This window comes from Pezoporus flaviventris, unplaced genomic scaffold (genome assembly GCF_033815535.1).
Source record: "Pezoporus flaviventris isolate CSIRO_AGI_PZ_B2104156 unplaced genomic scaffold, CSIRO_AGI_Pfla_v1 ptg000066l, whole genome shotgun sequence".
Classification (NCBI taxonomy): Eukaryota; Metazoa; Chordata; class Aves; order Psittaciformes; family Psittacidae; genus Pezoporus; species Pezoporus flaviventris.
This window is the reverse complement of record NW_026892614.1, coordinates 19788813-19811508: the sequence shown is the minus strand read 5'-3', so window position 1 is coordinate 19811508 and position 22696 is coordinate 19788813. Positions and strand designations below refer to the sequence as shown.

Sequence of the window (22696 nt, the reverse complement as noted above, 5' to 3'; positions counted from 1 at the left end):
TGGACATATACATCCCTTGTGTTTATATATGAAATGCATTATGAAAGTGGAAGCCAGGCAAATTAGAACTGTGTGTGTCTCATGTTTGCATTAACAAGTCATTGCCAGAACTTTGACTAGGATTTATGAACAATGCATGCAGGAAATGGAAGAAAAAAAAGAATCATAAAGAAATTATCTCGTCTAAAAAGCTGGACACATGGTGGTGAACTTACAACGCAGTACAAACAGAAACCATAAGGAAACCATATACATAATGCTTACAGGCCGAGTTAAATTTTGACTTGAACAAAGCCAAGCTCACAGGAGCAAGCCCAGTGCAGCCACCAGCACAGAACTGCGCAAGCCTCTCCGGCTGGGTGGGGACCTCTTGCTGAGAGTGAAACTAAGATTTTCCACCAAGTTCATGAAATCACCACTATTTCTGCTCATTCGATCCAGCAGCTCAAACACAACTTTCACACTCGCATACAAGAGTAACACAAGGAAGGAGACAGGAACATACAGAAGCACAGGAAAATGCAGCTAGAAATTTCCATATTCAGACCCTGACCACCAGAAGAGATGTAGTGTATCTTGGATCAAGTAGAAAAACGATTACCAGCTTTTCTCCAGCAGAGTCAGAAGGAAGCAGTGAATACACCTGCCTCTTCAGTGTGCAGATGCCAATGTCCAGACAATGCATATATACAAAAGAAACTGGCAGATGTCAGATAATCAAGGTACCCATAAGAAAACCTTGAGAATTAACCTTACCAACCATGCAGAGTAGCGGAACTCAATATCCATAAATAGTAATGAGAATTGTTTTGAGACTGTTTTTCATTTGAGTTGCCAGAGCTGGCCAGGAAAGGGGGTGGGTTGGGAGTGGAGGGAAGCAGGAAAGAAGCAGCAATAAATATTATCTCACAGAGGCTGGATATCAGAATTCCCTCAGCTGTTTGCCTGAGATGCACTCTTTCTTGTCTGTACCTACTACATGAAGTCTCTGAGCACACAAAGCAACAAGAATGTGTCCTCTGTTTGACAGTTCTGTTCTGAATCTCTCTCCCCTCTTATGAGCCTTTTTCTGACTAACTCAGATTATTTGTGAATAAGGAAATTAACAATAATAAGGAAGTTGTGAATGCTCCATCCCTGGTGGTGTTCAAGGCCCGGTTGGACAGAGCTTTGGGTGACATAGTTTAGTGTGAGGTGTCCCTGCCCATGGCAGGGGGGTTGGAATTAGATGACCTTAAGGTCCTTTCCAACCCTAACTACTCTATGATTCTATGATTTACCTTCAGCTAAGTTATGGCATTGCTTTTTAAAAACAAGTGAATGAGCAAGAATACATATTCTCCACATGGCAGTCTTTCATTCTGGGGAAAATATTCCCATCACAACCTAGAGAAGCACCATTCAAGTCTGAAGGTAAAGCTGGGGAGGTGAATACATGGGGGTGGGCCAGGACAGGATGCAAGAACTTCCACCCCAGCACACGGCTGAAGCAGCACAGACACATTCTTTAGTATGAACTGAGGATTTACCATCCTCCCAAGCAACCAACTGGAAATGCCTTGTTAAAGACAGACGTTAAGAATCTTAGATCTGCACACCGCTGTATAATTATTCTCAACTTGAAAGGGCTGCATAATTTCTCAGGAATTTCACCATTTCCAAATGGAAGTCCCAGAAGGGAAAATATAAACAGGTCTATGTACATAAATGTGTGCACAGGCATCTACATCTACATATACATATGCCTGTCCCTCTTATATTTAAGCATACACAACAATGATGACAAAAAAAAAGCATCTTCTCCCATCAGTTAAAATCTACCACCTTATTTAGTGGCTGTGCTTCTGTACATCAGGAAGAAATATCCAAGTTACAGGTGTGTAATTACATTTCTATTTACTTTACCATTCATTTTACGAGGGGGGAGGGGTAAGAACAGGAGCATTTTTTAAAATATGTCATTCCCTGGGGGCTGAAACTCATTAAGCATGGTTTGGTTTGGGTTCTTTTTCAGGAACAAGCTTTCCTTCCCTGGAGCTCTTTCATCTCCAGTACCCAACCCCTACAATAACTTCAGCGGGTACAACCCATCCCCTTGCTTATCCCAGACTAACATGCGTAAGTTCTCAGCATTTTACTTGAGACATTTCTGCCACTGAACAAAAACTGTGTTGCCATTCTCCCGAAGTTAGTCACAGGTGACACCTACTTACCCAGTTACTAGTTTTAACAACAGCAAAAAAACAAAACCCAACTTACAGGAACATACTAATCTTTGAAAACTCTACCATCTTTCAATTTTGAAAGCATTAGTCCACATCTGCACTGAAAAAAAAAAACCAGAAAGGAGCAGGAAGTGAGGGTAAGCTTTTTGTGTGTCTTATGATTTGTTTGTTTTCTTGAAGACAACTAAGCTGTAGCACTAAAGATCAAGGCTCATCTTCCTGGATGTTCTTGATATTTCCCAACAAAGGCACTAATCAGAGTTATGGATAACCTGAATGTTACATGCATCTGTGTCAAGCCCAAGGTCTGTGACAATCAGTAGTGCAGACGAGAGGCAAAGAAAACACCGATTTTACAGTTTTCCCTCCTGATTAAGAAGGAAAAAAAAACCACTATGCTGCAGTATAAACAGGCCTCATCTGCAGAGAAAACAATTCCTTAAAAATCTATGGCTACCACTGTGATACGGTGACACAAAATTATAATTATAGCATAAAGAGGTCTTCAGCACTTCAAGTATCAGCTGTATGCGCATCCTAAGCAACATCTTCCCTTAAGAGGGCAAAAGGATCCATTTGGTAAGGCAGCTCTGATGTTAGGCTGCATAGGTTGAAAAACATTAAACCTTTGAAACATAGAGGTTCATTCACTAAGGAAACCCAAGACACAGCACTAAGACTGGTAATAGGAGAGATGAACCACTGGAAGCAGTCAGCCCTACTGACAGATTGCACCCAACTGAAATAAGGAGGTTTTTAAAGCGATTCAGTGGTTCAAGAAATTCCACCAATCGGGAACCAAGATCAGGAAAACTAAACACATGGAAAGTTACAGCTGCTTCTTTATTCTTATCATCTCTCAGCAGAAATAGCTAAAAGAAATAACAAGGAGGGCAGGGATAGGCGGATGGAAGAACACCACACTCAAGGGGGTAAAGAGAAGGAAGAGCCATACTAAAATTCAGTACCTGGATTAGATTTTAATACCAAACAAATCAACATGATTCTTAAATAATAAATTCATTAGCAGGTATTTTAAACGCACAAGACACAGCTTCCGTCAGCAAATCCATCACCCAATACCTGCTGGACACAACTGCTTACTAAACTCCTCGTATGTTATGCGAAGAAACTGCCTTTTTCTTTTTCCCCAGCTATTGTGCTTTTATATTAAGTTGAAAGAAGCTTCTAAGGCATTTCAAGCATTTCCACCTACTCCCCATTTTTATGCATCAATACAGATCCTTGTGGGCTGGAAAACTTACAAGTCATTTCTTGGGATTAAATTTTAACAGACTGTGTTATATTTGCACAGCTCTGGTTAATGAAGAAATAACTGGTGGAGGGTATAATATCCTGATATTCTGTATGAATTTCAATTGCCTACAGATGGTTAAGCTTAGCCCTACCTTCCCACCTGAAAAGATGCACACCAATAATTCCTCCCTCAACCTTAAGTAGCTCAGCTTCCATTTCACTGAGCGGTTCCATTTCACTGAGCCCTTCCATTGCTGTGCCCATGAGTGCCCTGCCATGCATCCTGCGGTGGTTGAACTGTAGCAGTGGGTCAGGTGTGATCCACACATGGAGGAGCAGAGGTGGGTGTTAAACTGGAATTACTCTGCCCTTACCTAATTGAAGAATTCTACCTGGCAACACCATGGCCACTGTAAATCAAGTAATTTATAACAGCCAGCACTGTTATTCTGACTTTTACAATCTCCATCGCTCCTTTAGATTTGTCAAACTTTGTTATTCAAACGAAATTATTTCTCATCCCCAATGCAGGCCCCCTCTCAACCCAGTCAGGTTGCTACAGGAGAAAAAAAAGCCATTCTAAGAGGAAAGCCAGCTTAGAAAAAATAAGGAAAGAAAGTGAGCAGTCTTCAAATCTCCACAAAATGAAGAATTTGACTCAAATGAAAAGCAAGAACCTTTCTTTCTACAGCGTATTAATGACAATAACTCAGCACAGACCAAGAGATTTATCAAAGCTGAGGTCAACTTGCAATTTATGAAAAACCTTTGATGAGGTCTACAAAACACAACTAGTTCAATTTCAGTGAAATACAAACATCTATTGGAGTAGGTACAAAGCTTTTCCCTTGTATAAGCAGTTTTTAAAATAAAGGTCTGATTGAATAAACGACAATCCATACACAAGATGCCTCTGCAGAATCACACATTGCCTGGTTCAACTCTCAACATCCTTATTCAGCACATTATATATGTGCCTTTTTTCGTTTTAAAATGTGCTTTTGGAAAGAAACCGCTAACTTTGCATGGAGCAGCTTGCAAGATCCCAAAAGGTTTTCTGCCACACTTTGTCTACACTATGGTGCTAATTCACCATATAAATATTCAAAGATATTCCTGAGTAACAAGGGAACACTCTTTTGCAGCTACACAGCCACATCTATGCTTAGCTCACCGCACTAATGCTCTGCCCTCTGGAAATGAGAGGTCAGGTTCTACAAATTTTCCCGAGAATTTAACAAAGTTCCACTAAAACAAGAAAAAAAATCCCAAGACAAGAACATGATGTTGGTCTCCTGAGGACACTTTTATGCCATGTTATTTAGCTGCCTGGAGTAAAATTTTCTCTGTAGATGGAGCATAAAGCTCCACTGGCCTCCTGGTTCCACATTTTTTACCCATCAATCTGAAGACAGACCTGAAAAAATCAAGTCACAATGAGTTTCTATGTGAATAGAGACAGATGGAAAGGCAACCACCTGTACTTCAAGAATCCGTCAAATACTAACAAAACACCAAAAGACCATCACAAAAGCTTATGAGGTGATCTCCCAGGTAAGCTAAACAAGGCTAAAGATAGCCATCCACATCTTCCAGGTCAAGCACTATACACACATCAGCTCAAAGCTAAAATAAGTTTGGGAACGGAAAGGCTTGCTTTACACTAAACACAGAGTCTGGAACACAGGGGTAAGCATGAAGTAAAAATATGTAAGATCTGATGCTGTTTTGTTCAGAATTTTTGTCAAGAGGCAAATCATCTTATTTTAGAGATTAAAAAACAAAGAACCAAAGGACAAGGAGATATTTCTGCACCACTATTTCAACAGTTTTAAGTTAAATATATTTTCCTTGAGAATGACATTTAAAAAGCAGTCTCTTGCAGATATATATATTTTTTCTTACTTGAAAAAGAAACTTTTTAAAAAATAACCTTTTCCAAAATTAAATATGTGGTTATTTATATTCAATTTAGTTGTTTATTCTACAGAAGGAAATTTGAAACAGGACTTTAAGAAAGCTGAGAGGACTTGTTTAACTAGTTCCGCTTATCATGAAAAAGACAAATTATAATCATTGGATTAGCTCTTGGTAAGTTTTTTGCTAAGAAAAATCCACTCACCTTTTATTAATACACCACCCTTTAGTACTGAGGTATAATTAAACCTGGTTGCACTATTTTTGCACTGGAATGGTAGAACAGCAGGTTATACGTCTATGCTACCAATATTTAAACAAAACGGCAGATAATCATTTGTAATAAGACAAATGACTCTGGAAGACATGACCTGTCTGACCCACCACTCCTCAGCTGTACTCTCATCGTCCCAGGTCCTGTAGAAGGAGCTAGAAAAAAAACACATCTAAAGATTGTTAAGGAAGGGAATCTGTATACAATAAAAACTTTCACTTGTCCCCGTTGATGAAGATAGTCAAAGGATGCCTTAGTTTAAAAACAGTAATTTCACCAGAAATTTTTACCTCATTCCTGTATTGTGCATTAACTGAATACTCATATGTAGAAATAAAAGTCTGTGAAATAGGTTTTATAACTCTTAACTATAACCACCGTACGCAGAAAGGGCAAACTATGTTATATGCCAATTCACACTGAAACTAGATTTTGCAATTTGCCAGACTTTCAAAAAAAGCTTTTGTAATCACTTGCAGATTCCAAACTGTAGCAGAGTTCAATTTACTCATCCAAAACAGAGAGGAATAAAAAGAAAGGGGAAAAAATAATAACCTCTATTAAGTACTCCACAATACAGACACAAAGCAGATAAAATGACAAGTCCCACACAATTGGCACACATTATTTTTCCCCCCCACTTACACCACATGGCATCACAGAGAGTAGATCCAGATCAGAATCCACCCCAACAACCACAGATTCTCACCAAGATCAAACATAATTAATTCAATTGCTTTTTAAAGACTTCCAGTAACATTACTTATCATAATTACAATTCATCTACTGTGTCAGCTGATAACCTTTGGGCTCTGCTAAATTTGGGAGAGCCAAGAATGTATTATTTCCTTTTCTTCATTGTACTGCAAATGAGAGTTGAGCACCAAATGTCTACAGCCTCTTTACATTTTTCTGGCAGCACAAGAGGTTCTTAACAGGATAGCAAGTTAAGGTCCTTTTCAAGTGCTGGAATAGTATGAAAGGAGCCTTATTGCAAATGAGAATGCCAGGCAGACATAATATCTTGTAAGGAACAAAACCCCTTTTTCTCCCTTCTGTCCTCAAATCTCTAGGAGGAAGAAAACAATTGTGTGCATTTTGGTAGGGAAAAAGCATGTCAGTTTAGTGCATATAAGGACCCAAACCATCAGAAGACAGACTTTTCAAACTGTAAGAGAAAAAGAGCTACAATTCATTTCACAATTTCTCTCCTCCTTCCCATACCCACATGAATTGTGTAGAATACTGTCAGAATCAGGCTGCACTAGTTCTAGGCAACAAACTCCTATTTCAGGTGAACACTATGTTACTTTAACATCTTTCAACAGCGAAGTATATCAGAAGAACTTGTGTTCTTTAACCCCTTCCTTCTCCTGGGCAGCAACTGAACATTATTTTTTCATGTATTTTTATTATATGGGGACACAAGTGTAAGTTAAAGCCAGAGGCTGCAGGGCCAAAACAAGAACTTATTACAAAAGGTGGCAAGAACTAGCATGAAAAATAAAAAATAAAAAAAATAAAATAACTGAAGCCTTTCTAAGCAGTCTTCATTTCTCTCAGTCAAGTTATCTAAACATTATATAGACATAGTCCATTTTCACTACCTGGCTAATGGTTCCTACTTCACCCCAGCTCTCCCACCCAACAGAAACAGGGCCATGCTGTGAAGGAAAGGACACATCAGGACTTCCAAGGCAACAATTGGCAGCAAATTCCAAGCTTTTATTTTTTTCTTCCCAAATCAAACTAAACCCAAAATCTTCACACAAGTACGATTTCCAACATGAATTACTTCTTCTTAGCCAGCGCCAGCAGCAAGGTTCATGGTGGATCCTATTTTCTCCAAAAGCTGTTGACAGATTTGGACTAGTTTAGAAAGGATTTCACTGTCAGCCACAGACTTAACCCAAAACTAAACTTAAATCACTTAAACTAGGGCCACTAAATCATATATGGATGAATACAACAGCACAAGACCTCTTCAACGTCATACTGGAAAGAAACGGAGAGTAAAAGCAACAGCAGGTCAGGGTTTCCGAGTCAATTCACTGCTTTCACGCCAATTCTCTCAGTGCTAAAGGCAGTCTACCCAGGCAACGGACAAAGAAACCACTACCTCACATGCAGTATTTTGCCCAGAACACCACAAATACATTAGCATTAGATTATGTTCTCTATTTATAAAGCCACAAACTGTAGAATCCACCAGGTTATATGCACTAATTCCTCTTCTCCTGTTCCTGTTGAAGAAAATTCTGCCTTAGAAATGGGCATTAAATGCTAGAGTGATCCCTGACCTAACCCAGTAACCCCTAATTTAGGCGTAGCATCAAATGAACCAGTGAGAGACAGTTTCAAAAGCAACATTAAGGTAGCTGCAAGAAGCAGGAGCTACTGCAATGTGAAAGTGCCCTGGAGCAGAAGTACCACACATTCCTCTGCAGGGTAGGTACCTTCCTCAGCTGAACTTACTGACATAAGGCCCATCGCATACGATTCATGTGGAAATTTAGGAGCACACTGCATGTGATTCATGTGGGAATTTAAGAGCCCCAAATAACAGCAACCTCACCCAGGAAGTCACCAAGAAACAGACATTAACCATGCCAACCGCCACATGCTGCATCATTCACTTCACATGATTGACTATACCATGTGAATGAATGTAAAGCAGAGATCAGAAAATGAGGAGGCATTTGACCAGGATAATCCTGTAATGAGCCTACAAGCGCACTTGCCACCTCAGTGCCAGATGCCAAAGCACCACCAGCACACACTGATAGTACCAGACAAACGGAGGAAACAGCTCTCCAAACATATCCCCTTATTTCCTCCATGCAAACATGGACTCAAGGATCCATTATTGTCTATGTGGTGACATAATTCCCCTCTATACACAGCCCTAAGCTCCCCTTCTTTTTAAGCATCTCATTTATTTGGACTCTGACAACAACATAAATTTCAGGATCATTATCTTATCTCAGGTAAATGACTACAGCAATTAAATCCCTCTTTCTCCTACAGTGGGAAACATTTATCAGAAATGTCTCAGTGCACAGGCCAGTCCCTCTTGCAATACAAAAGCTGTTTATCATGGTAACTCTACATTCTTGGAACCACAAACAGGGGTGGTGGCTGGATGGCTGCCCATACCAGCAACAGAAGGGTTTGGTTTGGTCATTCTATTTTTGGGAAGGAAAAGGAGAGCAATAGTCCTTTTCACTAGCTCTTGATTAATGACCTTCAATGTCTTTCTCCTGGAAAAAAACATCAAGGCTCACTACAAGCCTGCTCTCTGGCTTTGACCAGCATCTTTCAGCACCAAGTTTTGGTACTGATGCCCCAGTGTCAGCTGCAGCAGATAGACAAGCTGAACTTTGTTTTTTGGCCTTCATCCTCAGACATGGCCATCAAGCAGTACATCTCTAGTGCAGAAATACGGAACAAATGCTCTGCCTCAGAACACGTTGAGGTTTGTCTGACTTACCAAGATACGCCTTCAGTTCTCTCTGGTCCCTCACACTCTTCCTGGCACGTGTTCTCTTGGTGCAATATGTCAGGAATGGGCCACATCTCACCTTTCACTGTGGCCTGGTGCTTGGGGTAATGGTCAGTGGTTTGAAACCTTTGAAAATTTGAACTGGCATTTCAAGAGCAACAAGGCACGAAGGCTCTAATTAAGGCACAATTACAGGAAAGATGGGCACCACCCCAAACTTCACCCCCTTCACCATGACTGTGTTTTGGAAAGAGTGACCATTGAACACTTCTCACTGTGCTGGACAGCTGAGGCCCCAGGCACAGCACGGAAGCAAAGTGCTGCACAGGCTTCAGCTGGCAGAGCCCTCACAGCTCCCTCCAGCCATGCAGCGTTTCATAGAATGGTTTGGGTTGGAAGGGACCTTAAAGATCACCCATTTCCAAACCCCTGTAGTTACATCAGTAGTTACTACCTTCAGCTTACCTTTCACTGTCTTCTCTGTACAAATATTCCCGTAAGTATCTGCAAACAACCTTGTCTTCACTGGAGTTATCCTCTGTGAAGATGATCTAGACCAGCAGCTAAATCCTCAAGGAATGGTTTTTTCCCTCCCTGCAAATGCCTGCTAGGTCAGGGAGGTGACAGAGTTCAACAGGAAAAAAGCATTAAGATATTTTCCACCTGTTTCACTAGATCTTTAGACTGTCTCAAACTGCCCTCTGTTCACACCATAGGAGAGATGCTGCCTGAAAAACAGGAGCATAGGGGTATCCCGGTGTCAGCACACAGCCCTACTGCATGCTAGGACATGTCCCAGCACTGTCACATTTGTCTTTCTATCCTTCCCTGATACTGTGATGACACAAGGAAGGAAAAAAGCCTCTCTAGCTCTTCTGCTCTTCCCCCAACACGCTGTGGGGTGCACACTGAGGGAGTCAGTGCAGTTTTCTTCCAAATGGAAGAAAAACCATGAAGCTGAAGAAGATCAAGTAAGAACTTCAGCTGAGTAAGAGTGTGTGCATACATACACACACAAAGAAAGATAAAAAGAGCAACTGCTGGGAACAGTGGAAGTATGTTTCTTCAGAAAGCAAGGTTTGGGGCTTTTTAGTTTATTTTGGTTGATTATTTTTAACTGCATAACATGTTCAGAAAGCATTATCATCGTATTTGGAATTGAACAGGACGTCTATTTTTAAATATTATTTATTCAGTCACAAGTCATCCCCGGAAACAAGACAAATGATAATAAAATCAATGCCATACACAATCGCAAAGTCGCCCTGGCTGTAAATTAGTGGGTGGCCATTCTATATTGTCATCATGTTTTACAGGAATCTCTGGTTTGTGTGTACAACACCTTTCCTGTGTAAAACAGACTATATCTCATCTCAGTCAAGATCCCACATTTTAACTCCAGTTACTCCAAAGCATCTTCTTGCAATCCCAATTTCTGCCAGCCCAACCAGGTGCATGCATCAAGGCAAGTTTATACACTCAGGCAGAGAGCAGACTATCATATTGTATGTTTATAACATGAAGGCTCAAATTGAGAGCTATAAATATCCCAATCTCACAATTGACAGCAGACCAGCATTAGTGCTAGCAGGAGATGGATGAGTAGATTTTTCTTCTTTCCAGTACATGCTCTTCCGATTTGGTCCTTCTGTTCTGGGGGCTGCTTCATTATAGTGCCTGACACACAAAGGTACTTGTTACCACCGAGACTCTGCCCACTTGATGCCTCAGTCAGGCCAGACCATAGGATCTCACCTTCCCTACTGCACACCTGGGTTTAACTTTACTATTTCTCCAAAAGGGAATAAGACTCCCAAACTAGCCATGAAGGGGTAATCACCCCCCAAAAGCAACCCATTTCATGAGACCAGCTACTATTCTTTCCTCCCATTGCATTCTCTTTTGTAAGGAAGCAAAACTGTTTGAATGAATGCAACTTCCTTTCTTTATAGATATGGTACCCTATGACACACAAAGAGCTTTATCACACTGAATCACGTGTGCCCTGCTCAAGATTAACTGATCTTTTAAACCAGAGAGGCTCTGAGGATTTTCAATTAGGAAGACTGCTTGTTTGTTTGGAGGGGTTTGGTTTGTTGTTTTTATATTGTTTTGTTTGGTTGGGGTTTTTTTGGGGGAGAAGAGGGGAGATTGCTTTTTTCTCTCTGCATTTTCTTCATGGGAAGGAACACACCCAATACCATTAGTCACTATGTAAGCAAAATAGCTACTATCCTTCCTGAATGGTGAAATATTTAACACTGCCTGCTGAGAAGAGGAGGTTATTACCATACAGTGACGGAAAACCTGCTCCAGCAGATTGCAGGTAGAGGAGAAGGCCTCAGAGAAGTCGAGAAATTCTTAGATTGGAAAGATCTGGAAAGGTGAACAGCCTTCATGACCTAGTACAGAAATTATTTCCTCTCTTGAAACAAACATGAACAACAAAATACAAATTACATGGAATTAATTAACCTCAAGTTTCGTAAAGTTTTAGGAACCACTTACTTCATTACAGCCTAGATGTAAACCTTTCTAAACAGCTGCTTCATAAAAAAAGCAAATAAATGAATCAAAAATTAGGGGGTTTTCTTAGGTTTATGCGTTGCTTCTCTGGAGGAGGGTCTACATGAAGACCCCCGAAGTCATTCCTGAGACCTCCTAGCAGGTTCTCGTGCTCGCTCCTGCCATGCACACATGGATGTGTCAGAAAGATGCAGACAGTGCGTTAATCCTTTTGGCATAAAAAGGCATTTTTATGAACTCTGAAGAGGTGTCATTCACAGAGAGGCTCTGCTGGAGGACTCAGAAGTAGCAGACACCACTGCGGCTGATGTGGCAGTCACTCCACCCCTGTGTCTCAACAGCTCTCTAAGTCTCAACTGATCCTAGTTTTCTTTGGATCAGAAAGGGAAAAGAAAAGCACCTACATGGAAACATGCCTCAGACTGATGCCATCTATTTCCCTATACCCATAAATAGAAATAAAAAGTTTTTTCAGCAATGGTATGATGCACCCAGGCATCTTGCTAGATGGAAGCAAGAAGCTTTTGGCAAGAGCTGGGGTGTATTTGCTAAAACTGCACCTCCACTCAATCTTTTTCATTTATTGCTCTTCAGCAGGTGCAAAAGAAAGAGGGAAAGAGGAATCCGGTGAAGCAGCAGTGCAGAACATCAGATGAAGAGCCCAGCATCTGCAGACTTTGTAAAGCACCTCACTAAAGTTAAGGGTAATAGAGACAGTTTTCAATCTCCTTTCCTTTAATGCTGCTTTTCCTGTAAACAAGAAGGAATCTGTTAGCATTCAGAGGGCAAATAATGAACTTGAATCGGGTTTCAATAGCCTTCAAAAATACACAAGGTGGTATGACATTTGTGACAATAGGCACATTCCTATTTGAACTCTTCCTTCCCCCTTCTTCTGTCTTCTGACATGCTAGTTGTGCACATAGTCACTTCCAAATTAATACAATGGTCAATGTTTTACTTATGCTATCAAGATAGCAACATAATCTTCCAAAAGTATGTTTCAAGGCTTTAATAAATTCTCAAATGTCCAGCGAAACAAGAACAGTGGGTTGGGGAAGGGAGGGGGTTGGGTGACTTTAAGCGCCCTTTTGTCCTGAATTCAAACAATAATGAATAATGCTGAAGTTGGGGGTGGGGGAGAAACAAGCCTTTTGTGCTCTCCTGGAGCACCTAGGAAACAATAAGAGGCAGTAGCACAGAGTCCCAAGGATGCCACTGGGCTTGTGGTCCACAGCCTGGTAGGGACATGCAGGAGCCTGCAGCACTTGCTCCCATCCCCAGTACAAGAGGGAGAAATGGCATCCCCGCCCCTGAGTACCCAAGCACTGACGAGTCTGACACTCCACCAAGACCATTCCTCTGCACAGATGATAAAGTGTTTAAACACATTTTTAGCAGAAATACCAGAGTGAATACTTCACATCTACTGTGACCATTAATAACTCTCAGATTAAATTTAATAAACTGTATTCTAAATGAAGTGTATTAAACTAGATTAAAATTGATTTAATTAAAAACTAAAGAAAGAAAAAGCTCAGTAAACCCCACCAGCAAGCTCTAAATTGGGCACTACAGCAAAGTCCAAGAGAAAAATTCCTGAGCATAGAGAAAAAGCATTCAGAGATTATGCACCACTATCCCAGAGAGAGCAAAACTATAACAAGAAGGACACCACCAGACTTTCAACTTCCACAAAGTCTTTTCTCAAGAAAGAGGCAAGCGTTAACGCAATGTGTTCCCATGAATTTCCAGGATAAGCTTCATCCAAGAACAAGATGTATCTGTGTATCTGTAGAAACCAGAAAGAAAGCAATGAACTCTCTCTGGGAATGATTTATGCTGACTGTAGCTGGTCAGCACTATTAAGTTCTAACAGAAGTGAAAACCTAGAAAGGTCTGTTGGCATTGAAATACTACTTTATTTATTCTCTTCTCTTAATACAATCGTGTTTTATAATACAGCTATTAAAAGAGCATCGAAACCAAAAGGCTTCACTATTCCCAGCAAGCTCCCATATAATGTTCAAATAAATCTCCATTTGTTATTTAGGCACAGACTACTCTTCTTTGCTCATCCAGGACAGCGTGGTAAATTAACAACAACAATAAAACCTAGAAAAACATTTCAGAACATCTCCACCACACCACTCTTCTCTAATCAATAATTTGTAACATAACATTTTAGGAGCATATTCCACCTTTGGTCCTCTGCCATGACCTAAATTAAGAAGGGAGAAAAAACCACATTTGATGCTAGGCAGTAAAAGCAGAGTACAAAGGAACTAACTGAAGTTATTTGTGGAATGAGTTACATAGATCCATCAAAGCATGGTCTTTCACAGCTTAAGTGCATGTTTCTCCACAGCTAAATACGTAAACCAGCGAGTGTCCTTCTATGTTTTCTAATTCCTCTGCAATGTCTCCAAGGAGGTTTTGGATGGTGGGTCCTCCTGGGTTTCCACAAGGTGAGGGGAAAAGGTGTTGAAAAGACCTTCATTACCAATAATTTATGCTTAAAAGTATTGTTGCATATTCCCTATATTGATTAGCAAAATAACCTTCAGGATACGTATCTTATCTGTATATCTTTTCCTACCAGCATGTAAGCAGTGTTTCTGAGACAGAAGTTGGTCTTTGACTGAAACATGCTGCTCTTCACCCATCAGGAGAACCCACATCTGAAAAAGGCTAGGCTGTTAGGGAATGCTTCTCTAGCACAGGAACTGCCTCATTACAAGAGAACTCCCAATGAAGCTAGGCAATGCTCAAGTTATTCCCCTCCAGCATCTCAACATGTTTAATGCATCTGTCCTGTGTACTCAGCAGATGAATGAGCATCTAAAAATGCAAATTATTAGAGTGAAAATGTTTCTGCATATAAGAAACCTTCAGAAGAAGGTCACTGCCATGGTTGTAGATGGGTCCCCATTGATAACCGAGGCTCATTGTCAATTGCTGAGGCTTACCTCCAGAGCTAGCCAGAGAGTCAGAGGAAAGATGCAGCCCATAACACACACAGGCAGAAGGAATTGTGACTACCCACATCCTCCCTGTTACAGCCAACCACGTTCCAGCAGCCTCCGCACTGACAACCAGTGCTCAGCCCAGCCTGCATAGGCACCATTCACAGTCATGTCAGAGCCTCCTGGCTGCTTGGATGTGCACCTGGAGTCATAGCCAGTGACTCTGTACCAGCCCCAGCCCACTGGACCCACAGATAAGCAACTACAAAACTATTAACTACAAGTGTTTGTATTTTGGTTCAGGTTTGTTTTGGATTGTCTGCTCCACTTAGGGCTAAGCCCAACTTGCATCATAATCAAAGTTAAGTTTCTTTTTACTCTCTCCACAGGCAGTATCAGGTGGTATGGATGTCCTTTCAAATAAGAGGGTCAAAGACATAATATCCTAATAAATAAATAAATGGCAGTTTCCGATGACTCCTCCTAGATGGCAGATGTTTCCCTGACTTTGCAGCTGTGTGTATTTTCAAGTCAGTAGTTTCTTGTCTCATTCCCAAAACTACGGCTTGCAGGAGCTGTATCACTGTCTTCTATGATACCTACAGATGCCAGAGGGCTCTTCTATTTTCTTAGCCTGTTATTTTTGTTGCTACCTTTAAAACTCCCAGCTTTCTTCTGAGGATATACTGCCACTTTCTGAAATTACAGCCCAGCTTGCTTCCCCATTCCATTTCAGAAACACACTGGGGGGGGGGGGGGGGGGGCAGGGGGGAGGAAGACATGAAACAGACTTCTGACAAAGTATGAAGCCCTAAAACTTATTCTTTCACCATCACAATAAAAAGTCAGACAATGCAACTCCTCCCTCCCACCTCACAACGTTTAAACCCTGTTATTCATTCTTCAGACTGTTATTAAGGCATCCAAATAAACTCTGCTCACTCCAGCTTCACACTAGGAGCATCTCAGCTCCCAGGATGGGTGGGAACAGCTGCACTCTTCTAATTGTGCATTTTCCTTTGAAGGAGGGATACTGTACAACATAGGGAAAGCAGATCATGCAGGCTCTAAGCACAGCAGTCCATTGCAGCTACCTGGCAGTGGAGCAGCTATACTGGCCTGAAGCAACACAAGTTCATCACAAGCCCACGTGCTCTTCCCCCTTGCCCTTCCACACCCAGCACATCGCCCCACTTCACTCACATTTGAAAGATTTTAATAACAACACTGCACTACTCTTCCCTGCTCACAAGAGCACACACCATGGACAAGTGATGCTGCTAGGAGGAATAGTCAAGACAAGGAGCAAGATTAGGAGCAGTTACCGAGAGGTGTTACAACAGCATAGCTAATTCTCTGCTAAGCTGCCCAATGCTGTGAAATTGGAGAATTTCTTTGCATGTGCAAATATTTTCACTATAATGTATGAGAGTCTGCCTTCTTCCCCCAGACCCAAGGGCTGAGAGAAGGAGACGAGCTTTAAAGAACGCTGGGGGAGGTGAAGCCAGAAGCTTCCCATTGCTACTGATCTGCCCCTCACCTAGGCACCCCTTCTCCATGGGATCCTCATCCATGGAGAGTCCCACACCACCAGCAGCTGCCTCTCCCCAGCCCAGCTTTCAGACCTCTTTAGAAATACTTAAGACACTACATGCAGTGCCTCACACAGCAGCTCTTGCCCAGGGTTATACCCTCATTTCCTGGCAGAGCACACACAATTCAATGGGCTGCTTTTATGGTTTGGCTTCCCCCCCCCCCCCTTCTTTTCCTCCCTGAGGAGCATGAATTTCTATTCCCAGGCAAAGTCGTGCTTCAAACACACGGAGCAGCATATGTTATTTCTTCACCTACCAATCAAGAGGCTAGAAGAAACCAGCCTGGTACTTATATATCTGCCGTTTCATAAATGCTAGGCAATACCCTAGAACTGTCTTCATTGCAGCATCCGTTCTGTCCCTAGCAGACAGCCCAAGAAAAGGAGGCGATACAAATGATGGAAAGAAGCCAGACTACAGCAACCTAAAGGCTCAGTTTTGAAAAACTGACATTTTAGTGGCTAGAAATAAGGAGCAGCAAATTTGTCACTTGTTTTTCATACCTTGCCTGCACATACATACCTGAAGAGTTCACGCAATGCAAAACTGGCTATGCCAACTCTGCACCTGCTTGACGGAATCCTAAGGATCTGCCTGCAACTATAAGGACTTCCAGCCATCATTTCACACTGGTGGAGCCAAAGGGACAAATGAGAAACAGCACGTTCAGCCTGTAGGGACCCATCAGCAAGAAGCACAACCATAGGAACTGGTTTCAGAGGCACGTGGGGCACTGCGTGGCAGGGAGATCCTGAAGCAAGTGGACTGCTAGCTAAGCAAGCAGTGCTTCATAGGGACAAACAGAGAGAGAGAGACAACAGTAGAGGTTCTAAGAATGAGCCTTGACCAAGAACTCCAAAAATAAGTTGCAATTTTTCAAAGCAGTCTTTCAGTCAAATATAGTTAATGTAATTAAAAATGAAAGGTAGATGAGCAGAATTAAGTTCCCCTCAATTTAGACAGGAACTCATATCTTAAAATGCACCAGAGGCGTAGAGTAATCTTCCAGAAATGTTTTTCCTGTCACATCTTACTGTTTAATTATATATTACCATTCCAAGCTAACATGACAGATTTTAAGTGAGTTTGTCTTTTTTTCCATAATTAATCATAGCAAAGGCTCATCTGTTCTTCAAGCCCAGTGATGACAGCACTGTTTTCACCACTGTAAGGCAATCATCCTACTGCATTCCTTCCTGAAAGCTATTGCAACAAGAAAAACTCACCTATCTGCACAAGATGCTTTTCAAAGATATAAATCAGCTCCATATACATTACTTCATACTTAGGGAAGTAAAAAAGTGAAAACCACTTTTCCATAGCAAGTAATCATACAGACACATAGGCTAATAATGCTAAATAAATGCTAATTATAAATATATAATCCCAACATAACTGGTCAGGAACAAGTAATCCTACCCCTTAAACATCACACACTCGGAGCCATCAGCATCCACCACTGCTGCAGGAAGAAGGGAGGCACTTAGCTCTTCTGTGAACATAAGGCAGTCTCCCTTATAATTACCAAGGCCAAAAGTTATTTTAAAGGCAGCTTGGGTCACCATCATATTCTATTCTAAGTGTAGAATATGCATCTTCAAAAATAACTTGTAGCTATGTGTAGATCAGTGCTAGCAAACTATCTAATCAAAGAAGAGCCACATCCAAAGTAGGAAAATAGGAAATGCTAATTGGAAAACAGAAATAAGTCTTTCTTTTTTCAGTACCACAAGTCACAAACCTGATATTACTGGACACACACACACAACTCTCTAGCTTTGTAAAAATCAAGAATTTATCACTTAGAACAGCTACAACATATGGCACATTCACAGAAAGTTTTCTTGCTGACTGCTCAAGGTAAAGGTATTTCCAACATAATCAATAATACACAGGGATCTCTGTTCGAAGTGTTTTACCTTTCATCCTCTCAGTCTGAACTCCCCAAAGGATAAATTGAAAACTTGCAAAATTACTTCCCCCCCATCTGTGAAATCCTGTGACACACACACACATTAGGGGTTTGGTGGGGTTTTACCGTACAAGCAACAAATAGAAATCCAAGGCACTGTTAACTGATTTTGATTGCTCTATGAAAAATATATGATTTTTGGCAGCTCTCCTACATCCTTCACATGGTGTGTGGGTAGCTTCCCAATTACAGGTCATTATGAGTAAGTTACATAGCTTGTTCTGCTCATAAAACCAGGCATAGATGGGCACCACACTACCCTGAGCACACGTGAAACTTCGTATGTTTTATTCCAGTCTTGTAAGAGTAACTTTAGATCAAAGCTCAAGTTTTCAATAGCCAATCACTGTATTAACAGTGTCACTTTTATGGCTTTTTAGGTGCTTTCCAATTTTCCAAAGCAAGATAACTAAAGCAGCAATGACCACAAAAAAGATAACATACTCAGTTTCACAGGCTTCTAGTGACTAAAGTTTACATTTGTATCCAAATATTTGGATACATTTTTCCTAGCGCCACTCTTCCTTAAGGCCTGACCTCCAAAAGAGAATTTCCTTCCAAGTTAAAACAAAATACAAGATTCAGTCGTGTTTCTTAGCCACCACTTTCAGAAGATGAATGTTTTTAAATAGCCACAATATCCTGACAGCTTTGTGATCTGTTCCAAAAAGATGAAGAACATGTTGAAAAGGACACAGACAATTGCCCAGGAGAGCACAGAGAGGCGAGAGGGAAAGTGATCTTTACAGAGGACACTATACGTCTCTCTCTTTTTTCATTTATAACAATAGAGTCAACTCTATTTCAGTGTTCTTATTTAAAAATGCTAAGGAATAATACACACTGAAAATCATTATGACACGCAGTAATATTATGACATATTAAATCACTAGAAGCGGGGTTTGTATCTTAGTTAAGAATGAGAATATTAAATGCACATTTGCATGCTCTCTTTAATCAAAGTGTTAGAGAATTCCCAAATCGCAGGTGCTAAATGCATAGAGTAGCGAGAAACAGAACCGCAAATTTTCAATGACAAAAGAAAGGAAGTGGAGATCCTAAACCTAGCGTGGTTCTGCTATCCGGAGCCTCAAAACCCAAACAGACCCCTAGCTACCCCAAGTATGAGTCTGTTATAAGGTCATCACACTTCTACTGTACTCCAGGCACACTGTAAGGAACATGCCATGCTGGAAAAGTCTTCCCAAGAAAAAAAAAAACCACACTAAACTCAGTTTTCTTTTCTATCAAAATCATCATTCTTTTTTCCAGGTATCTAGGAAAAATGGAAGACTAGCTTGTAATATTTTTCCCAACTACCCTTTAATTTGCTGCCATCTATACTTCAGGAAACTTGAGCCCTTTCATTAGGAAATCCCTCCCACAGGTTTGCTCATAGAAAATGGAACATCCAGATCCAAACCAGAGTATTATTTAGAAGAGATGAATTATTTAAGATCAATCTGCACACGCCATTTTTAATTCAATGTGCAAGTCTTTTAGCCTTGGGAGTATTAGAGCATACATCATTTTCTCATTAACAGAGAAGAAGAAAGTTAAAGGGGTTGTAACAGAAGATTTACAATTGTCTGCCCTAACCAAAACAACAGAACTTACTGTACAATTTGTTCATCCAAGGAAAACCTCAAATACAGCCATGTGTTCTCAGACATCCTATAAAACTGTAGTACTTGGGTACATATATGCATACAAACTGTCTGCAAGCCACCCCAAAACTTGAAGCCCTCAGAGGTGCTGACTATACACTTACAATTAAGTAAAGTTATGTCCAAAGGTTTCAAAATAACAGCAGAAAATGTCAACCAGCACTACAGAATTCAAGATGGAAAACCACAAGAATTTCTGTTTCATAAACGGCACTTCCAGAAGTTGAGAAGACTGCCTCAAAAAGACGAGGTCTAAGAAACAAACTATTCATACACCAGTGGGATCCAGATTCAAACCCACACCCCACTTAATATGACATATCAGATCACCACCAACTGAAAAGCTACAGTTCTTAATGTATGGAACATTCAAAAAAACCACAGGCTTCCAGTATTGAAGGAAAACCTTCTGACAGCAGGAGCACTTTGCATTGAAGACAGAAAAAAAAAGAGCCTTTGAGGCTAAAGAAGCAAGCATCCAGTTTCTCAATGCAGCACAAATTTCAACCAGGGTTTAAACAACTCACTTCTGCCCTCCGAAATGCTAAAACGAGGGTACCTTTACACCCAAGAGGTACCCCTTCAGCATCCGCCTGAGCCTCTGAACACTCAAACTTACAACCAAAAACACCCCCCATGTTTTTCCAATAACCTTCAGCTCCGTTACATGAACATTTTGCTAGAGGAAATGCCAGAGTGAGTAGCTTTAGACAACTGTTTTATATTAAGGAGGAAGCACGTTAATTTACTGCACGAGTACGAGTACAACCGCAATATGCACTTTTAGGAGGTACAGTATTGCAGCCACAGTTGCCATTTTCAGCGCTTCAGAATAAACACAAAAGCTGCCAACTTTAGGTTGCATAAGAGCACTTTAAGCGCATGGTTATTTACAAAAGTGAGGTAATTATAATGCAGGAGGTGGATCCCAAATAAACAGACTTGACTAACACTGTCCAAAAAAGAAAAGAGAGATCTACAATTACTATTACTTAATTGTAGAACAGCTGCACAAACAGCCTCAGTCACTCGCTCTACTACCAATATACAGACAGAAAAACAGTTGGAGAAGTGTGGTGTTTAAAAATGCAAGCTGACGGAAGAAGCTATGCATAGAGGAGAAAAGGGGGAAACAACGTTTTTCTCCACAGCTTACCTGATCGTGACTTAATGATATCGCTGAACTCATTATGTCCCCCATTAGGTCCTTCCTCCTGGTCGGAGACACGGGCCATGCTTGTGGGCTGGGGTATGCCACAGACACAGCCTAAGTCCGTCAGGAGAGGGTTCCCATGGAGGGCCTCAACTCAGCACCTACAGCGCAGGACAGGGAGCAGAGAGACACCGTAACTCCATGGGCTACACCAGGTATGACCCCACGTGGAAAGCACAGCCACGGACCAGCTGGACAACTGCCTAGTGGCCAAGCGGCTGCTTCCTGTGCATGCCCCTGCCGAGGGGATGCCGTGTGGGACTTCAAGAGTAAGAAGGCACAGAGAGGTGCTGCGGCCACTTTGTTCCCTAGCCATACAGGTGAAGCCTCGGCCACCCCTGGGTGATGTGGCACCCCGTCCCCACCCGCACAACCCAGAGGAGCAGGACACAGCCCGGGAGGTGACACCCTCACCACCCAGCTGGCACCAAGCGCGACATCCCCACTTGAGCGGGGTGGCAAACCGGGGATCCCCGCTACTGCTGGGGGACAAGGGGCCACCGTGCCCCTCCCGCCGGCCCGGGGCGCCAGAGACACGTTCGGGAGAAGCCACGAAGCCCCGTGCGGGGCGGGGGAAGGCGAGCCCGAGGGACGGGCCCCTCTCACGGCCCCGCAGCTCCCCGGCCCCCGGCAGAGCAGCGGTCCCCGCTCCCCCGGCGGGGATTTTGACCCAGGCGTGCCGGCACCTCTGAACCCGTGGGGTGCACGTCCCGCGGCGGGGCCGCCCCTCACCCCAGCTCCCCGCAGCGCCCGGTCCCGCCCCGGCACCCCCGCCCCTCCCGCAGGTGCGCCCAGCGCGGGCGTTGCGCCCCAGCCCCCCTTTACCGCCCCGGAGTTGGGGAACAAACTTTCCCCCCACGCCCCTCCCCGCTCCCAGGGGCGCGGGGCACAGCCGGCAGCAACCCAGCACCGCCGCCACTCACCCCCCGGACACGGCGGCGGGAGGCGGCCCCGCTTCCCCACGGCCCGTCCCCAGCAGCTCCCGCCGTGCTGCGCTGGCGGACCCACAACTTTCCGTGCGAGCCGCTGCCCGTCCTCTCCCTCCTCCTCCTGCCCGTTCCCCGCCCCTCCCAGCCCGGCCCCGCCCTCGGCCCAGGCACCCTCTTTGTCAGCCGGGCCAGCTCCGCGCGGCCCCTTCGCCGAGGGGGCGGGAGGCTCCGGACGGGAACGGGCGGGACGGGGCGGAGCAAGGCGGGGCCGCGTCTGGGAGGGCGGTGGGGCCGCCCGGTGCCGTGAGTGTGGCTGAGCTCCGCTCCCCTGTGCTCCGACCCGCTGTGCTCCGCCCCTCGGGCCCTCCCGCCCTCACCTGTGCGCTCCCGAGTCTTCTTCCTTTTCCTCCCGCACATAAGCGCGGTCGCGCAGCGGTTCGAAACGAAGCGCAGAGTGGGTAAAGGCGCGGTCTCTCCGTCGCCTCCCATTAAGGCCGAAGTGGCACAGCAAGGGAGAGCGTGGCAAGGTGTGGGGGGCGCTCAGGACATTCATAGCGGTGAGGCACTGGCACAGGCTGGAGAGAGAAGCTGTGAATGAGCCACCGCTGAAAGTGTTCAAGGCCAGGTTGGATGGCAACCTGGTCTAGTGGAAG

The 22696-nt window shown here is 43.0% G+C and overlaps 1 protein-coding gene across 1 annotated transcript in view; it reads right to left on the bottom strand.

The window, feature by feature from the left end:
• The window catches only part of UTRN (utrophin), a 369745-nt gene extending 348535 nt beyond the window's left edge, over nucleotides 1–21210 (bottom strand). Inside the window, exon 1 of the mRNA XM_061471431.1 lies at nucleotides 21058–21210. Within this exon, the coding sequence (XP_061327415.1) occupies nucleotides 21058–21136 (79 nt within the window). The 5' untranslated portion in view covers nucleotides 21137–21210. The remainder of the gene's footprint in view (nucleotides 1–21057) is intronic.
• Nucleotides 21211–22696: the final 1486 nt, after the last annotated feature.